General features: G+C 31.8%; 1 protein-coding gene and 1 non-coding gene across 6 annotated transcripts; one reads left to right on the top strand and one right to left on the bottom strand.

Annotated features, from left to right (window-relative positions):
- Positions 1–494: 494 nt before the first annotated feature.
- On the bottom strand, positions 495–16167 carry LOC146531537 (uncharacterized). Of its 5 annotated transcripts, none has more exons than XM_085198019.1 (22): positions 15744–16167; positions 15430–15663; positions 15006–15153; positions 14516–14640; positions 12728–12805; positions 11824–11982; positions 11335–11541; positions 10755–10922; positions 10219–10349; positions 9922–10019; positions 9546–9684; positions 8893–9044; positions 7690–7857; positions 6851–7078; positions 6521–6701; positions 5766–5933; positions 5281–5448; positions 4786–4953; positions 4376–4539; positions 3863–4010; positions 3213–3306; positions 495–2978 (listed from the first exon to the last, which is right to left on the bottom strand). In XM_085198019.1, the coding sequence occupies exons 1-22, from the start codon at positions 15801–15803 to the stop codon at positions 2856–2858; spliced, it is 3309 nt and encodes a 1102-aa protein (XP_085054145.1). In that variant the 5' UTR covers positions 15804–16167; the 3' UTR covers positions 495–2855. The 5 variants fall into 5 exon arrangements, with proteins under 5 accessions (XP_085054145.1, XP_085054146.1, XP_085054148.1 ...); XM_085198020.1 differs by having other exon boundaries at positions 14564–14640; XM_085198022.1 differs by lacking the exon at positions 7690–7857.
- Positions 8365–8456, top strand: TRNAY-GUA (transfer RNA tyrosine (anticodon GUA)). Its single transcript is given in 2 exon segments — positions 8365–8401; positions 8421–8456. It is a non-coding gene; the product is annotated as a tRNA-Tyr (tRNA).
- Positions 16168–16697: the final 530 nt, after the last annotated feature.

Here is a 16697-nt window from a genome sequence, read left to right as displayed (position 1 = left end):
AGTACAACAACGAAACAAATGAAGAAACAATTTAGTATTATGACTATTCTGTACTTAAGGCTGTATTTATCTGTAAATATAAAAATTATGCACTGCACATGTGTGGTACATAGCTTTTTTAAGATTGACACTCCACTCTCCACTTTCCGCCAATTTCTGTAAGCATTGCGAGTAGAGTGGCAGAACTCAACGACGCACTTTGTCTCTACTCTGCAAATTGAATGCAGTTACAGTCTACAACTACAGCCTGCCACGTTTACAGTCAAACACTTATGCCTGTGGCTACAACTAGTCTCAAGTAATATGATACAAAAAAATTAAATAGTATTTTCGCTTTCTTTAAATTTTATTTTGTTAGTCATAATTTGGTCTTTTTACATTTTGAAAATATTTTTAAGGACCTACTATATTTTTTTTATAGGCTTCCCATATAATTATATTGCACCATTCGTTACACGTTCACACATTAGGATAAATCAATAAAATACAATTAATTCTTTCACATTTTAATGTCATCCATATGAAATTACTGAACATAAATTAAGATTTCAGTACATACTATTGTGACTATATAATTAAGTTCTATAAATAAAAGTGGCACCATTAAAGATTAAAAAAAAGACTACTTTAGAGATGTGAAATCGACGATTTGTAGAAAAGAAAACAGTAAACAAGACGATTCTGAATCGTTGAATTCCCAATATCATATACCTATACATTCACAATGCTGCAAATTATAGAGGTGGGCGATTATTAATGAAAACTATCATCAAAGAGAACTGGAACTAGATTCACACTAAAGTCCCGATCATAATTCATTCTTGGTCCGATCTTTTCCTATTAAAATACTCTTATGTGAGAAAGAATTAGAGCATTCATCCTAACATTCTTGTCCAATTGCTTATATAAGAATATTTTTACTGAGATCAGACTGAGAACAAGCCATGATTGGCATTACAATGTGGATCCACCCTTCTTATTTAATGGATACATCACGGTACTGCATTACAGAGAGAGGAGATCTAAGTGCTTGATTTTGAAATTTGCATTGACACTCACCTCAACTGTCCCAATTTCCCTCTCAAATAAACCTAGTTTATAACTACTCAATTTAGCGTCAGTCTAACAACTGCTTAAAAAGTATAATTAAGTTAAAAAAGCTATCCATTTTGTCTGTATACAATTTAGATGAGCTTCACTCATAGCCGCTCACCTTTATCATCTTGAATATTGTTAGCCTTACAGAATAATAGAATATAATTACGACATAAACATTAACTATTTACATATAAGAACTAATTTGTTTTACAAGCTGTTGCAGTAATCAGGGAAGTGATTACAACACCACTCCTCATACTGGTGGGTCGACTAAGCTAAGCATACTGCCACCAGTTACTATACATCATACTTAACATTATATTGATTTATCACACTTGTACTGTACATAAATGGCAAAGAATTATAAATTAGAAAATAGGGTATTAAAATTGCAAATCAATTAAATTATGATTAAATAATTTTATGTAGGGATCTGCAACAATTGGTTGTCTCTTGCGCTCTGGTCCCCAGTATTGTTTTCAAATTAAAAATTAAAATTATTTTCAAATTAGAAACGAAATAAGATTATTACATTGTTTAAAAATAACAATTTTAATTTTTGATTTTGAGGAATGTTCGACTTTTGAATATTAGTAAGTAATGTGCCACAAATATATCAAAAATGTAACAGAATTAAAGAACCAAAGAGAAAGGTATGAAAACATTTTGTTAATAAGTAAAATACTATAGTTTTTAATAAAGTAAAAAAAAAGAAACTATATTTAATGTAAATATATAAATTTAACTATAAAAATAAGTTTTAAAAAAATATATATAATATAGGAGCTAAAATGAATATCACTATATTAAAATCACATAATAGCTGTTTATATTAGACTATTATCAGACTATTCACATAAATTATTTTAGTATTAACAATTAGAACATATTATTTTACACTATAAAACACATCAGCTGTTTGTCATACAAATTCCACCATAGTGACCGCTATCTCTGCACACTATATTACATAATATAATACATTTTTATAATAATATACTGTACCTTCTTTTAGGTACATTTTATTATATTTTTATTCTCATATTCTCATTCACTCATTTGTTGTCAATAATATTGACCACAAATATGTATGTCTTTGTGTCCGTATTTTATATATTCCCCATACCATTATGCCATTTGTTGCATTGAAAAAAAAAAAATGTTTGTACAAGGAATATTTACTATCGAAAAATCGATTCTGATATAAAAAAAATCTCATTTGAAAAAGAAAAAAATAAGCAAAGTACACCAATTACCATTTAAATAACATACAATAAATGAACACTTTTCAAATGAGATTCTAATCGTTACATAAGTAGTGGAATATATGTAATAAACACACATATTTAGCCACTGGGCTGTGGTCAGTTTGACCACAATCATTTTGTCATTAGTTTAAACTATATTAACAAAATGCACCTGTAAGTATCAGTTTTAACCCGAGCAGATATATCACTCGTCATCGTAATGAAACTCCACGTTAGGAACCACCTATAAATTACGTCAACGATTAGAGGATCCATGATCCTAGATTTCCTGACATCACGTTTCACAATTTAATATCTAAGTACAAAAAAAGCGAAATTTGCATAAGCAAAAAAAAATTTTTTAACAGTAAATCTATTGTAGCCATGACGAAAACAGTGGTGGAATAAAAAAAAACATAAAACTTGTGTGACGTAATTTATAAATAGACCCTACATTGTTTATCCAGAGTTTCTAATTTTAATAGAATATATAATATTCCTAAGTCGATGCTAGTAATTGACGGTAACAGGGTGGTGGGCTATACTGCTAGAGGCGTGGTGTTGGGTGGTGGCGGTGTGGGTGAAAGTGCCTGTTGCCACGCTGGCGGTTGTTGTCGGGCCCGTTCGCACTTGCTATAATAGAGAGATTTCCTTTAGTCATGGTTAACTCCTTTTTCAATATTAAGTAATCAATTTTGTAGCTGTTTTTTAGCTTCACACTGAAAACCTAGTATTAAGATATTCTACCCAAATTCAAGATATGTATTTAAGTTAACACACTTTTGTTTCACCAAATCATGGAACGGAAAACTCATTTAACTATTACAAAATAATTAATTAAAAAAAATATATTAGTTATGTTCTCACCTGGCTATTAATTTGCATGACAGTTGGGTTTGAATTTGGCGATGGATTTTGTGCAGCACTTGCTTCAGTAGTAGCTCTGTTTTCTGATGACGCTCTACAAAAACAATATAACATAAAAAATAAATTAAATATTAATTTGTTTTTGAGAAAAAAGTCTAATGGTACGAATAAACTAAGACAGAAATATAAACATTAGACATTATTGTATGTATTGTTTAGACTTGTATGGATTTTTTCAGTTTTAGTCAGTTGTGTCTATTTGTAAATGTACGGAAATTGTGCCAGAGCTAAGCTGTTCATATGCAAACTGTACATGGTGCGGTTGAAGTATCAAAACCGTTAAAATATTTTTCAACTACACTAGGCACTAAGACACAACATACTCGCCCAGCGTCCGATGCGCCAATAATTATCGTGTCACAAAATAAAATCTAAATTAATTAATTAGTGTCATAATTTTTTTTTTGAAATGATAGATACTTGTGTTCATACAGAGACTCGTATACATACACTGAGTGTACTGTGTATGGTATCATAATGTATTCATACACATTACCTTAGAAATTTATTTGAAATACTTTTTAAGCCAAGGCATTTTATAATTATAGAGGTTTAAGAAATAAAAATAAATATAAATGTTGTATGCTGACCTAGTATCATGTTTCCTCTCAGGTCTTTCTGGTGAGTCTTTGTCGCACTTGTTGCAATCTCCACAATCTTCATTTTCAGGTGTGGGCTCTGTGGTTGTGGTGCCCTCGCCCGTTTCTGTGTGGGTTCTTCGATGGGATACTAAATTACCTGATGTAAAAACATATGTATTTGTAAAATAATTAAATTATCCTTACAAAGTCATACATTATTTAAAAATTTGTTAATTACGATAATGCAGTGGTACAATGTCCGACTGAAAAAGGTCCTTCCTCAGGATAATGATTATACTTTATTTGCATTTTACCGCTCTTTTAGACAACCATGATTCAAAACTGTAAATCTCAAAAAAAAAAAACTTTTACAGTAATTATTTAGAAAAAAGTAATTATTTGTCACTATAGTAAATGCCACCAAATTTTATCACTGCATTAATTTAGGCTGTGTGTAGATTAACAAGACAATTTATTTCATACATTGAAAATAAAAAAAAGTAAAATAGATAAAAATCTCACTTTTGCACATAAACTCCTTGGAGCACACGTCACAACGGAACGTTTTGTTTGACGCATTGGCGCCTTTATTGTGTGACCTCTCGTGGAACAGCAGATTACCCTTCAAGGGGAAGGATTTTCCACATTCACCGCAAATGTGTGGTCTCTCCCCACAACTGTGGGATCTGCAGACAAAAAATTTTTTTATTAGTCAATGATATAGTACTATCGAGGAGTCGTGGCCGCCTTGAAGTTATGCTTTCTGAACTTTTGTATATTGTTTACTTGAGAAAAAAAAGTCCTAAAACATTGTAAATTTGCTATTGCCTATATTAGAATTTATTACTTTTTATATGTAAGCCATTAAAGTTATATTGTAGTTCAGTTCAGTTTTTTATATTCATCTATCATTTTTTTTTAGATTACCTTACCTCATATGTGTTACTAAATGTTCTTTCCTGGTGAACGGCTTGGAGCATATTTTACAAGCATGCGGCGTGTCTCCCGTGTGCTGCTTCAAATGATTGGTTAAATGTTCTTTTCTTGTGAATGTTTTGTTACAGAACTCGCATCTGTGTGGAGATTCACCTGTATGTATTCTGTAAGGAGATAATAATTGATAATATATATTTTTTAAATCCCAACTAAATTAGTAGATTCAATATGATTTGTGTAGTTCAAAGTAGTAGAAAATATACAATGTATAATCTTTCATAAAAATTTGTTTTTATTTATTTGGAAGAATTCAAAGAAGATAAAATAAAGTTTCGAGGTTTCCATTTGCCTACAGATATAGCGTGAAATTAATAGAAAATTTATAAATAATATACATAATTATGCAATCTATATTATATTTAATTAAACTTTTATTACTTTTTTATTACTTTCATACTACTACAAACGATTAGTTATAATATTTAATTTACCTGACATGGTTAGTTAAGTGTTCCTTCCTAGAGAATGTCTTAGTACAGAACGGACACTTATGCGGTGTTTCACCAGTGTGAAGATGTACATGGTTCGTGAGATGCTCCTTACGCGAGAACGATTTTGAGCAGTATGTGCATTTGAATGGCGTTTCACCCGTATGTTGTCTGTAATAAATAAATATATTTTTAAAATAAAACTTTAATTTCTACATTATATGGAGGTATGTAGAATAAAAAGTGTGTCTAGATATTTCATAAAATTCAAATATCTCAAATCAATAGTTGCATAATATCTGACTATTTATAAGACATCCAGAAATATACTTTCACATACACAAGACGATTTAAATAAACAAACGATATACATACAAAACTACCCTTCCATTCACAAATAAATCCAACCAAATGAACCCAACCATTAAAACACCTCTATTAAAAAAATACATTAAAATCTTTCAATTTGTAAAAAACCTAAAACAAACCTGGCATGAGTAACAAGGTGCTCTTTCCTAGTAAAACTTTTATTGCAGTAGCTGCATGTATGCGGCGCGTCTCCAGTGTGCTGCCGCACGTGCTGCTGCAGGTGGTCCTTGCGCGAGAACTCGCGCGGGCAATACGTGCACTTGTGGGGAGTCTCGCCCGTATGCTGTCTGCGCAACATATACATACATTCCGATTTATTTATTTATTTTATTATTGGGTATATCGTCAGCTTGTCTCTCGTATAGTGTCAAAACACTCTGTTTTCTACTTTTCAGCTAGTTCAGAACTTAATTTAAAAGAATTTTTGTTTGTTAAAACTGACGATATAACTACAATTGATAGGGTTAGGTTAGCTCGTTAGAGCGTATCAGCACGTATCGGAATGCACAATGCTGTGCTACATTGACGGGGGACTTCCCACAAATGCCGTTTGGAGCTCAATAATTTGTTGAAATTTAAAAATGTTTGTAGGCTTACCTCCGTTTTTAAAACATGCTCGTTTTCGTGCAAGTTTTGTCTGTGATACTAAACAAAATAATTAATCTTTGAATGCTTGTAGCACAGCATTGCTATTTCTAACTGGTTCTAGATTTCTTAAAGGATCCATGCAACGTTTAGGAGTTAAAAATAAAACATACAATTATGTTATACCAATAACTAAAATATATTAGTAATTAGTAACACACATACATTTTTGTATTAACACAAAAACCCTATTGGAGACGTATAATTAAAAATATTTATAATATATTACCTTATATGATTTGTAAGATGCTCCTTCCTAGTGAAAGACTTGGCGCAGTATGTACATCGATGTGGGGATTCCCCAGTGTGTTGCCGCACATGATTTGTTAAATGCTCTTTACGTGTAAAAGATTTCGTACAGAATGTACATTTATGTGGGGACTCTCCAGTGTGTTGACGAACATGATTTACTGCAATAAAACCATAAAATTATAAAATAATAAAAGTTTTACACAGACTTGGCCTTCAGTCTGTGCAAAACTTGGCCTTGGAGTTGACATTGTATTTACGTAATATAAAATAATACATTTATTTATCAACATAATACAATACAACATACCTAAATGATCTTTCCTTGTAAACGCTTTAGGGCAGTATCCGCACTGGAAAGGCGTTTCACCAGTGTGTTGTCGCACATGATTGACTAAGTGTTCTCGTCTTGTGAAGGACTTTGCACAGAAATTGCATCGATGCGGTGATTCCCCAGTATGTTGACGCACGTGGTTCAGCAGGTGCTCTTTACGAGTGAAAGTTTTAGAGCAGAAGTCACATCGATGTGGAGTTTCACCTGTAGATTAAGAGATTAAATTAAAGATTTATTTAAGAAAAAAAAATATAATCAAAAGTTATAACAAAAAAAAACGAGAATTGAACTCGAATCGAAAATATTATTATTACAAAATAAGAAAACCGAACACCAAGCCTGTTACCAGTAAATTGCAGTACATATACCTATAATTATACATGTTTTATATAAACACAGGCGGTCAATAGATATCAGCGTTGCCAGATGTCCCGATTTTTAGCCTAAAAATTAAAATGTCCCGAAAGGGACAGACATGGACCCCCTTTCCGCGGATTATTCCACGTACTTTTCGAGATTTTTTTTTACTTTTAATATTTAAATTAGTTAGATACTAATAATATATATAGAAATAAAAATAATTATATTCGTATAAGTATAATTACTCTGAAAACTTAAATGATAAACCAAAACAATATAGCTTAAGTAAGTAGTTTTTCCAATAAAACCATTTACATTGATTAAATCCTCAGTATTAATTTTTCGTACCCCGCTTTTAGGGAAAACAGTTCCACTTTTTTCCCTAAAAAAATTTAAAAACGTCGCATTTCACCGTCACCAGCAACGCTGATAAATAAACACAAATAAATACTAACCGGTGTGCCACAATATGTGATTGGTGAAGTGTTCCTTCCTGGTGAAGGACTTGCCGCACAAATCGCACCTGAACGGCGTGTCATTCGTATGAGACCTCATATGATTCACTAAATGCTCCTTCCTAGTGTACTTCTTGCCGCATATTTGACAATGGTGCGGCGTTTCACCTATTTTTGTGGGGCAGAAAATAATATGTTTACAATCAATGATGCAACTGTTCTATATTATTATATTAATCCTCGATATCGTGATGTTGTTAGTGGTAAAGATGAGCATTGTAGGGACCGGTCCGCAATATAAAGTTGAATCATTAAATTGTTTCTTACTTTCTGCACCACTGGTACCAACCTTTTACTTGGTGCAGGCTTGGTTATTCCGAACAACTTATATATAGACGAGACGAGAATTAAAGGAAATTTGAAATAAATATTATAACCAGTCATTACTATGGAAGGACACGTTTTAGGACTAACAACATGAAGAAGAAAGTAGAAAAAGTAAACTACAATTAACATGCAATCTAACAGCATTCTGAAAGAATACACAAATATATCATAAATTCTTTTTGGATACATTCGTCTAATATTTATGAATAAAAGATGAAAATATAATACCTCTGTATCTTGTATATTAATGTAAAAAAATAATACTTAAATTTCAATCAACATCATATACCTTCGATAGCTCAGTTGGTAGAGCGGTGGACTGTAGTTGGTTAAAAACAATGGGAATCCATAGGTCGCTGGTTCAAATCCGGCTCGAAGGATTTTTTTTTAATGTTATTTAATTTTATTTTAGGCATTAACATTTATATCTTCAAATATTTTATTTTCAACTAATATTTTTTTCTATTTAAACGAAAAGGTATTTCATAATGTCAATAAGTGTACCATATAACATTCATAGTATGATTATGTATAAATACATAAATTACAATAATTTTACTTTTCATTATTTGTATATTATGGTTTTTGGTTGGCTTGGTTCATTGTCTTTCATTGACAATAAGCTATGATTTTATGAAATTGAGTGAAGTCTATATTTAGTCTCGTTTTATTTAATTAATATATTTAAAAAAAATTAAACTAAGAAGTTTATTTTTTTTAAATGATTAAATGACAACAATGCCATAAGATAGTGACTTTATATAGAGTTAAATTTTCATATTGTTTATATTACAATATAAACATAATAAAACATACCAGTGTGCCACATGACGTGGTTCATGAAGTGCTCCTTGCGCGTGAAGCTCTTCTTGCATATCTCGCAGCGGTGCGGCGTCTCGCCGGTGTGCTTGCGCACGTGGTTCACCATGTGCTCTTTGCGAGTGAATGTTTTTGCGCAAAATTGACATCTATTACGAATAAAAAGATGTCTGTTAATATATTAGTGGAGGGCCCGTTGACGCGTTGTCATAGCAACGTGTATGTCACTTTTATATATATATGATCAAATGGCCAGGCCAGTCGTGACGCATAGCATAATTGTGACTGTAAAACCGACTGGTTGTGGGTGGTGGACTGAAAAAGTAGTAGTCTCATTTTACACAATTTTCCTAAAAATGAGTAAAAGATTTACTACTCATTTACTAACCCAATATGTTATGTACATATATGTATTGTAAATATTGTCTGTTTTTTTCTATTTTTATTATCAGGTGCTAACACTTAGCTTTAGAACAGAAAGTTTTATTTAGTAAATTCACAAAAATATACAAATTTCATTTATGCAGTAAAACAGACTTATTTATCAATTTAGTGATTTATTCACCCAAAAAACACAAGCAATCCTAACAAACAATATAAATAAAAAAAAATGGACACAAGTTATGTTTAGCACAAATTTAACGACCTACCTGTACGGAGTTTCCCCAGTATGACTCCGGACATGGTTGTCGAGATGCTCCTTACGCGAGAAGGTCTTGTGGCAAGTGGAACACGCGTAGGGCTTGTCCTGCGCCAGTCTCTTTGCTTGACGCTCGGCAGGATCGCCGGCTGTGTGGAGAGTAAGAAGAGATATAATTAAAATGGAATTAAATTAAATATATATTTAACAGTGATATTATAGATTTGATTGCCACTGAGGGGAATGAATCACCTTCATTCATAAGCAATGTCAATTTGATAGAAAAGATGACAGTGTCTTGTGACTAGATTCTCTCTGCTGTCTCTCTAGTATGCAGAATACAGTGTGAATTAAGAAATAATCGTCCAAATATGTAGTTGACTTACCCAAGTGACATTTTCCATGTTTTGACAATTCCACCGGATTAGCAAATGCGGAGCCACAAACTTGACACGTAAAAGGTTTGCTTTCTCCGTGGTAACGTCTAAAAAAATTTCAAACATTAATATAAAAGGTTAAATTCTCTAAATTACATTATATTTTTTTACCAAAATTAATTATAATTTTTACTGCATACCCACACGTGTTTTTAGTTTATAACAAAATAATAGTTTGTACTATTGTATATTTTCCCTACTAACAATTATAGATAAACCATATAAATAAATAAATAAACAAATTACCTATGAACAATAAGTTGATATCGGAATTGGAATATCTTCCCGCATATGTCGCAAGAGTGGTGTCCGGGAGACGACTCCGCTTCCGACATGGCGGCGCTGGTGCCAGCTTCCACTTCCACTTCAGTTATTACCTAGTTAAGATATCCACTAAATTAAATATATTCTTGTATAAATATTATCTAAATTAAATATATTCTTAAATGCATTCTTTTTTATAATTTTTTAGGTGGTCTTGGCGCAACGGCAGCGTCTGATTGAAAGCACAACAGGTGCGAGTTCGATTCCCAATCAGGGGGAATGAATTATTTTCATTTTCTCACTCTGGAACAAATACGAGGCCTGACTTTGGGTTGAGCATCTCAACATGTCTTAACACGAACAAAATTTCTTAACACTAGATTCTGCTCTGCTATTTGCGGGATATAGCATGAAGCTAAAAAAATGAATTTAAGCATTATTATTAACTAAACGTTTTGTTGTGATTGATTAATAAAGTATTCATAAATAAGACATAAAATTTAACTTAAAAAGTTCACCTTAGGCTGTTGTTGATTTTCAGTATTAAGTTTCCCAAACACTTCATGGTAGGCCAGAAGTTGCGAGAGATCTTCCACATTCACTTTATACATGGCGTGTTGGAGATCGTGTTCAGATGCCGCTGAAATCTTAACCACTGCTCCCTCCATGCCCATAGCTCCAACACTCTGTATAAATACGTAAAATATTAATATATATATGGCAAATTTAGGCCAGTCTTGGCACAGGGGTTTTATAATCTTAAACCTGACCTGGTTTTGGATGTAAGTCTCACTCAAAGGAATTCATTATTTTCATATCTTACAGTGGTAAGAGGAAGATGTTGAGTTTATTCAATTACTATACAATATAAAGAAGAAGGTGGGCAACAGTATTTTCACACTAGTTTGTCTAACTAATGAATATGTTAATAATGTACTCAAACTTTTTTTATTTATTTACATCAATTATTTACACATTTATTTACATCAATTTTTTTTTACTAATGAAGAGTTATAATAAGAAGTATGACATTTACCGACAATTTTTTTTTATTATGACAACACAAAAAAAAATATATAAAAAAATATAAACATTAACCTTCAAATCGATTCCCTTAATATCCTTAATCTCCGCCGGTATAGCAAATTGAGCGGACTCAATTTTGGCGACATTCTTTTCATCTTTCACCAGGAGCGGGTCGGCAGCGCTGGTCTCTATAGAAGTGGTGCCGTCCGGGTTCTGCGTCACCAGTATATTGGCGGGTTCGCCCGTCGCTTGTTCTATGCGCACGACGCTGTCGATCACCTGTTCACAAGATAATATTCATATTACTTGTTTAGAAAACGTATAAAAATTTGAACGTAGCGGGATTCGAACCCGTGCCTCCTGGAAACCGGCCAGGCGCTCTGACTACTAAGCTATGCGTTCTCGTCAATCTACGTCAACATTCTTATAAGCTAATGCGCTTTGATAATCTCCCTACAGAGATGCTAACATAAATAAGTTGTAACAAGCGTAAAAGAATTTCGACGTAGCTTGTTTTCTAAATATATCAATCAACAATTTAAAAATATTAAAACAAAATACCTGGTGATGTCCAACAATCTGTTGCAACTGGTGCACAGTGAGAGTGTGGTCTGTAGGCATTTTGATACCTTCATGAAGTTCTTCCTTCTCTACAAGCTTCCCGCCGCCGCCGGGCTCAACCACTGTTACTATGCCATCCTCGCTTACCGTCAGCTGAATCTGTTAAGTTTGCATATTGTTACCTTAATTATTGAACCAGGTACCTCCCATTTGCGTGATATTATATATTAAGGTATTGATACATACTAACTTAATTATAAATAAATAGTAATAAAGTATTTGTATTGATTATATAAAAGTTTATTCTAAAAACACTGTATGCATATGTAAATACTTGCATGAGTATAAAAAAATAGATTTAAAAATGAGATGAAATGTTCAAAAATAACTAATTAATAGTGTAAATAAAATAATAGAAAAAAGTAATAACAAAAATAGTATCAGTACTTAATTTACCAATATATAAATTGAAACATATAAAGCACTACTTTATTAAGCTTTTCCATAACAACACCAAATATAAGTATATTTAGTAGTAATACTAACTTACCTCACTGACCTGTAGTATAATGGTAAAGCAGCGTGAATACAGAATAGCTTGTTTTAACATGTATTTGTGAATCTACATGAATACATTTGTACAATACAGTGAGGCTTTGTATTGTACAATACATATATTATTATTGCTCAATTTGTTGCGGCTGTGCATCTATAATAATATATAGTAAACATAAACAATATTACTTTGTATATTCATATCCACATGTACATATACATATATATTAAATAAAATAATATTAAAATTTCATGTAAACTTTCCAAATCCTGGTCAGTAAATTAGCATTAAAAATAATAAATACATATTATTAAAAAGCCTATTTTCGTTTCGTGTTTCAATACACACCTGTTGGTTTGCGTGTTCGGGACGCGCGGCCGCCATCAGCTGCTGCTGCATGATATGCTGCTGCTGAGAGTGATGAGCCTAAGTTTTGTGATAAATATAAAATAAGTAAACTGGTTTGCTTTTCCTTACATAAAATTAATGTAAGTTAAAAGATTGTTAATATTAAATACTTTCATATAAAAATTTCATATTTTCACACATTGTAGGATAGACAGAGAGAACCTAGAGCCAAGACACTCTGTTTCCCACTTTTAAAGCTTAATGCTGAACTTTGTCTGCCAAATAAAGAAAATGAAAGTAATTCATTCACCCAAGCAGGGAGTTAACATGCAACCGTCACATTCCCATTCACACCATTTATTAAAAGTGATATGAAATAACCAATATTTTAACTTCATAGATTACATAGTGTACAACAAATAGATTATAACAGAAATCATTTGCAAGAATTTAAAATTTAGTTTGATAATTAATTACACATTTTTAGTTTCACATTTATTTAATAACAGCTTAAGAGTTTAAATTGATAAGTCTTTAATAATATTGTTGTTAAATTGAAGTTTATTCTTTGATTAATGTTATTGTCAGCCTCGAGTTTATTAATAATCTAGTATACATAGGACATCAAAAACTGAACAAGCTCGAATCAGGCGTTTTTTGCAATATAAACGACCATTTCTTTTTATTTAAGTAACTAAATTTTTACTTTCTATATAATTTTCTCAAAAATAAGTAATGGAATCAATTAAATCTATTTCGATATTCTAGTTTAAGTACTATCAAAGGTTAAAAAAATTCTTCCTATCAAGGAAACAAGTTGTTCATAATCATATTATGCAAGGTCATATAGTATTATAAAAAAATACATTTGAAATTCATTCTACTTATTTTAGTAGAAATAAAAAAAAATACAAGAAGTGTAAGTTCACATTCACTATGTAAAAAAATAATATAATTTTTTGTTTTTATTTTAATTTCTCGCTCTGTTGTCGAGGCAAATTGCTCCGCCAGTCTACACGCAATGGCTCCAGAATACGGCGGAAAGTGGGGAACGGAGTGTCTTAACACTAGGTTCCATCTGCATATTGTCTGTTTTTAGATGTGTATTGGATACATCGTCAAGCTGATTTATTTTTTTATGTAGATTTTTTAAGCTTCAAATATGTCCCTCATTTAGAACAATGTCAAGACATTTGTTTGCTATATTTCACCCAATTTCAAGATTACTATTTAATCCTAGCACAGCCAAGAAATATATACAATTCAATATAATAATTTCCCTGAATAGAGATTGAACCCACAACCATCACTAGCAATCAGACACAGCCTCTATAAATAATCTGTTTAATATGATATAAAAAATTAAGTTACAAGTAATTGAGAATGGACTAACATGTATCATGCAGATAAATCTACTAAAGACAATTTAAATTGACTACATGCAAAAATATGTTTATAAGAATACCTAGAATTAATAGAGAAAGTTATGCCAGTTATAAAAGTTGCCTTCGTTGTGTAGAGACTTTTGGAACTACAGACAATCATGCACCTATAGACGGCCTATTAGTGATGCCAGATTTCTGTAGAATAACCCTACTAAGCCATAATAACCCTTATGAAAACTAAAAGTGTATTAGTAAATATATTATAGCCTTGATCCCTTCACATGTTTACATTCCAACTGACACATTCCAATTACAATATTTTCTATCTGGCAACACTAGGCTTTGTACTAAATAACAGTGACATATAGCATTCCCGCTATGATTGTGTTACCACTTGATTTACCATATCGACGTTATGGTGTTGTACAAACTCGACCCGATTATTGGGTACCTGCTGGGTTTGAGCAACTGCCAACGGAGCACTGCTCGTCGCTGTTTCTTGTTGCTGCGTATGCCCCACCAGAGTCTCTGCAAGTAGAAAATAATCAAGCATTCAGAGTGAAATATTTACTTAAATAATTCTTATTAAATTATAATATTAAAAAACTTGAGGTCATTGTGGTGCAGTGTGGAAATGTCATTTAATAGTTTAAGTTTTAAAACCACTCAGGGCTATGAAATGTTTTCTTTACTTGGATGTGGCCAGACTAACTGTAATGTTCCACACATTGTCTCCTACCAGAGTGGAAAGCGGAGAGGGGAGTGATTTAACACCACATTATCTCTGTTTACTCTGTTAAAAGAAAGAAAGAAAGACTAAGCTGCTTGGTAAAAAGAAGAGAATTAAATATAAAGCTTGCAAAACAAAATGAAATTACAATATGTTAACTTACCATGTCCTTGTGTTGCTTGATTAGCAATAATTTGTGATACAGGTAATTGTTGACCTGCTGCGGAAACTGTAACTTGTGGTTGTCCAGCATGCCCTAATATAATATTAGGATCTCCATTCAAAATACTTGCATGTGCTTGGCCAAGATCCTGAAATACTTACATATTAGAAACAAATTTTGAAAAATAAATACAGAGGTAAAAATTTTAATACAAAAAACTATGTTTTTATTATATTCTATATAATAAAAATAACATTAATTATGCACAGTATTTTAATTACTGTACTACGACTTTTAATTATTGAACAATTGGTGTGGCTTTAATCAATGGAAGATTTTGCTTCTACTTGTGAATTATTTTAATAACCTGAAGAAAAGTTTAGCAGATTATTCCTATACACATATATATTTTTGTAAGTCTTACCTGTACAGGTTTCCCATTTTCAAGTCTTGCACCAGTAGGTAAACCGTAGACAGAAACTTGAGGCAATGGACCGGGAAACAAATTAGTAAACACCCAGTATTTAGCCACGCTCGACAGGGCAACGTTTACCGCCGCTGAGTTGACTCTCAAATCGGTAGCAGATGTTGTAGGTGGTAAATTATTTGTTTGCGTCGGCTGTTGTTGCTGTGTCGACTGAACCCTTTGGTTCTGACTCTGCAATTATCATATATAAAGTAATTTAGAAATAATCACAATATTACACATCCACACAAAAAACAACAAGCAATGCGAACCTCGGAATTGCCTGGAGCTTGGCCACCACCCGAATTAATACTATGGTGATCCGGATTCATTTTAAGTCCTTGAGATATTAAAACAATTCACCACTAATACAAAAATTACAACATAACAGTCTTTAGAATTTTACGTATCGGCATTGTCATAATTTGACTGGCATCGAAATGGAGGCGCGGGGGACGCGACGGGCCGCCATTATGAAACTTAGCACACAAAAACATTTTCTACACGATACTTGTAAGAATGTTTCTATAAGCACTCTGGTTATCACATAAACGTAAACTATCGAAAACTGTTTATTACTAAACAACAGACTTCATGAATAATAATATTTAACAGTCGAAATCGTAATTACTTTACATTTTCCACATTTTTTTTACATATTCACCATGAACGAAGAATGAAAGTTTGTCATGAACAGTAATGCCAACATTAGGAATCTATTTCAACTGCGCAACTATTATTATTGGACATGTATAACATAACTTGAATAATTTGAAGTATTATTTTATAATTAATTTTATTTAAATTAAGGAATGTTTAATGCGTAACAATGAAACAAAAAGTAATATAAATTAAAAAGTAATTTATTTGACAGCGACGGGCACGCGATTTCCTAGACATTCAATAGATGGCACTTACAACGAACTGTGTCGTAATATCAGTCTAGGTAACCTTAAAAATCTAAGTAGCAAAAACTTAAAAAGGGAAAGTTTTATGTATGAAAGTGCAAGTTCTTCATTATGTCACTTAAATAATAATTTAACAATATCAATAATATTAAATAGCTAACTCTGAACATTAGAACAATATGCAAGATTGATTAGATTGTTTTATAAACTGTCGTGAAAATATTTTTTACTATTATAGAATAAAATTAAAACGACATTTTCATTGAAATATTTTCTAGTATATAGTAACTTTCCTAAATTCAGGCTATTTTACTTTAA

This window comes from Heliconius melpomene, chromosome 15 (assembly GCF_056956725.1).
Source record: "Heliconius melpomene rosina isolate 202511_hmr_F chromosome 15, ASM5695672v1, whole genome shotgun sequence".
In the NCBI taxonomy this organism is placed as follows: domain Eukaryota; kingdom Metazoa; phylum Arthropoda; class Insecta; order Lepidoptera; family Nymphalidae; genus Heliconius; species Heliconius melpomene.
Note: the sequence above shows the minus strand (reverse complement) of the source record. Positions and strands in the feature narration are given on the sequence as shown.

Excerpts from the sequence above, each read along its gene's own strand:
- LOC146531537 (XM_085198019.1), bottom strand. The coding sequence starts at position 15,803 with ATGAATCCGGATCACCATAGTATTAATTCGGGTGGTGGCCAAGCTCCA. Across the intron at positions 7,079-7,689 it reads TCACATATTGTGGCACACCG|GTGAAACTCCACATCGATGT; the intron begins GTTAGTATTTAT and ends CTTAATCTACAG. Across the intron at positions 4,540-4,785 it reads CATTTAGTAACACATATGAG|ATCCCACAGTTGTGGGGAGA; the intron begins GTAAGGTAATCT and ends TTTTGTCTGCAG.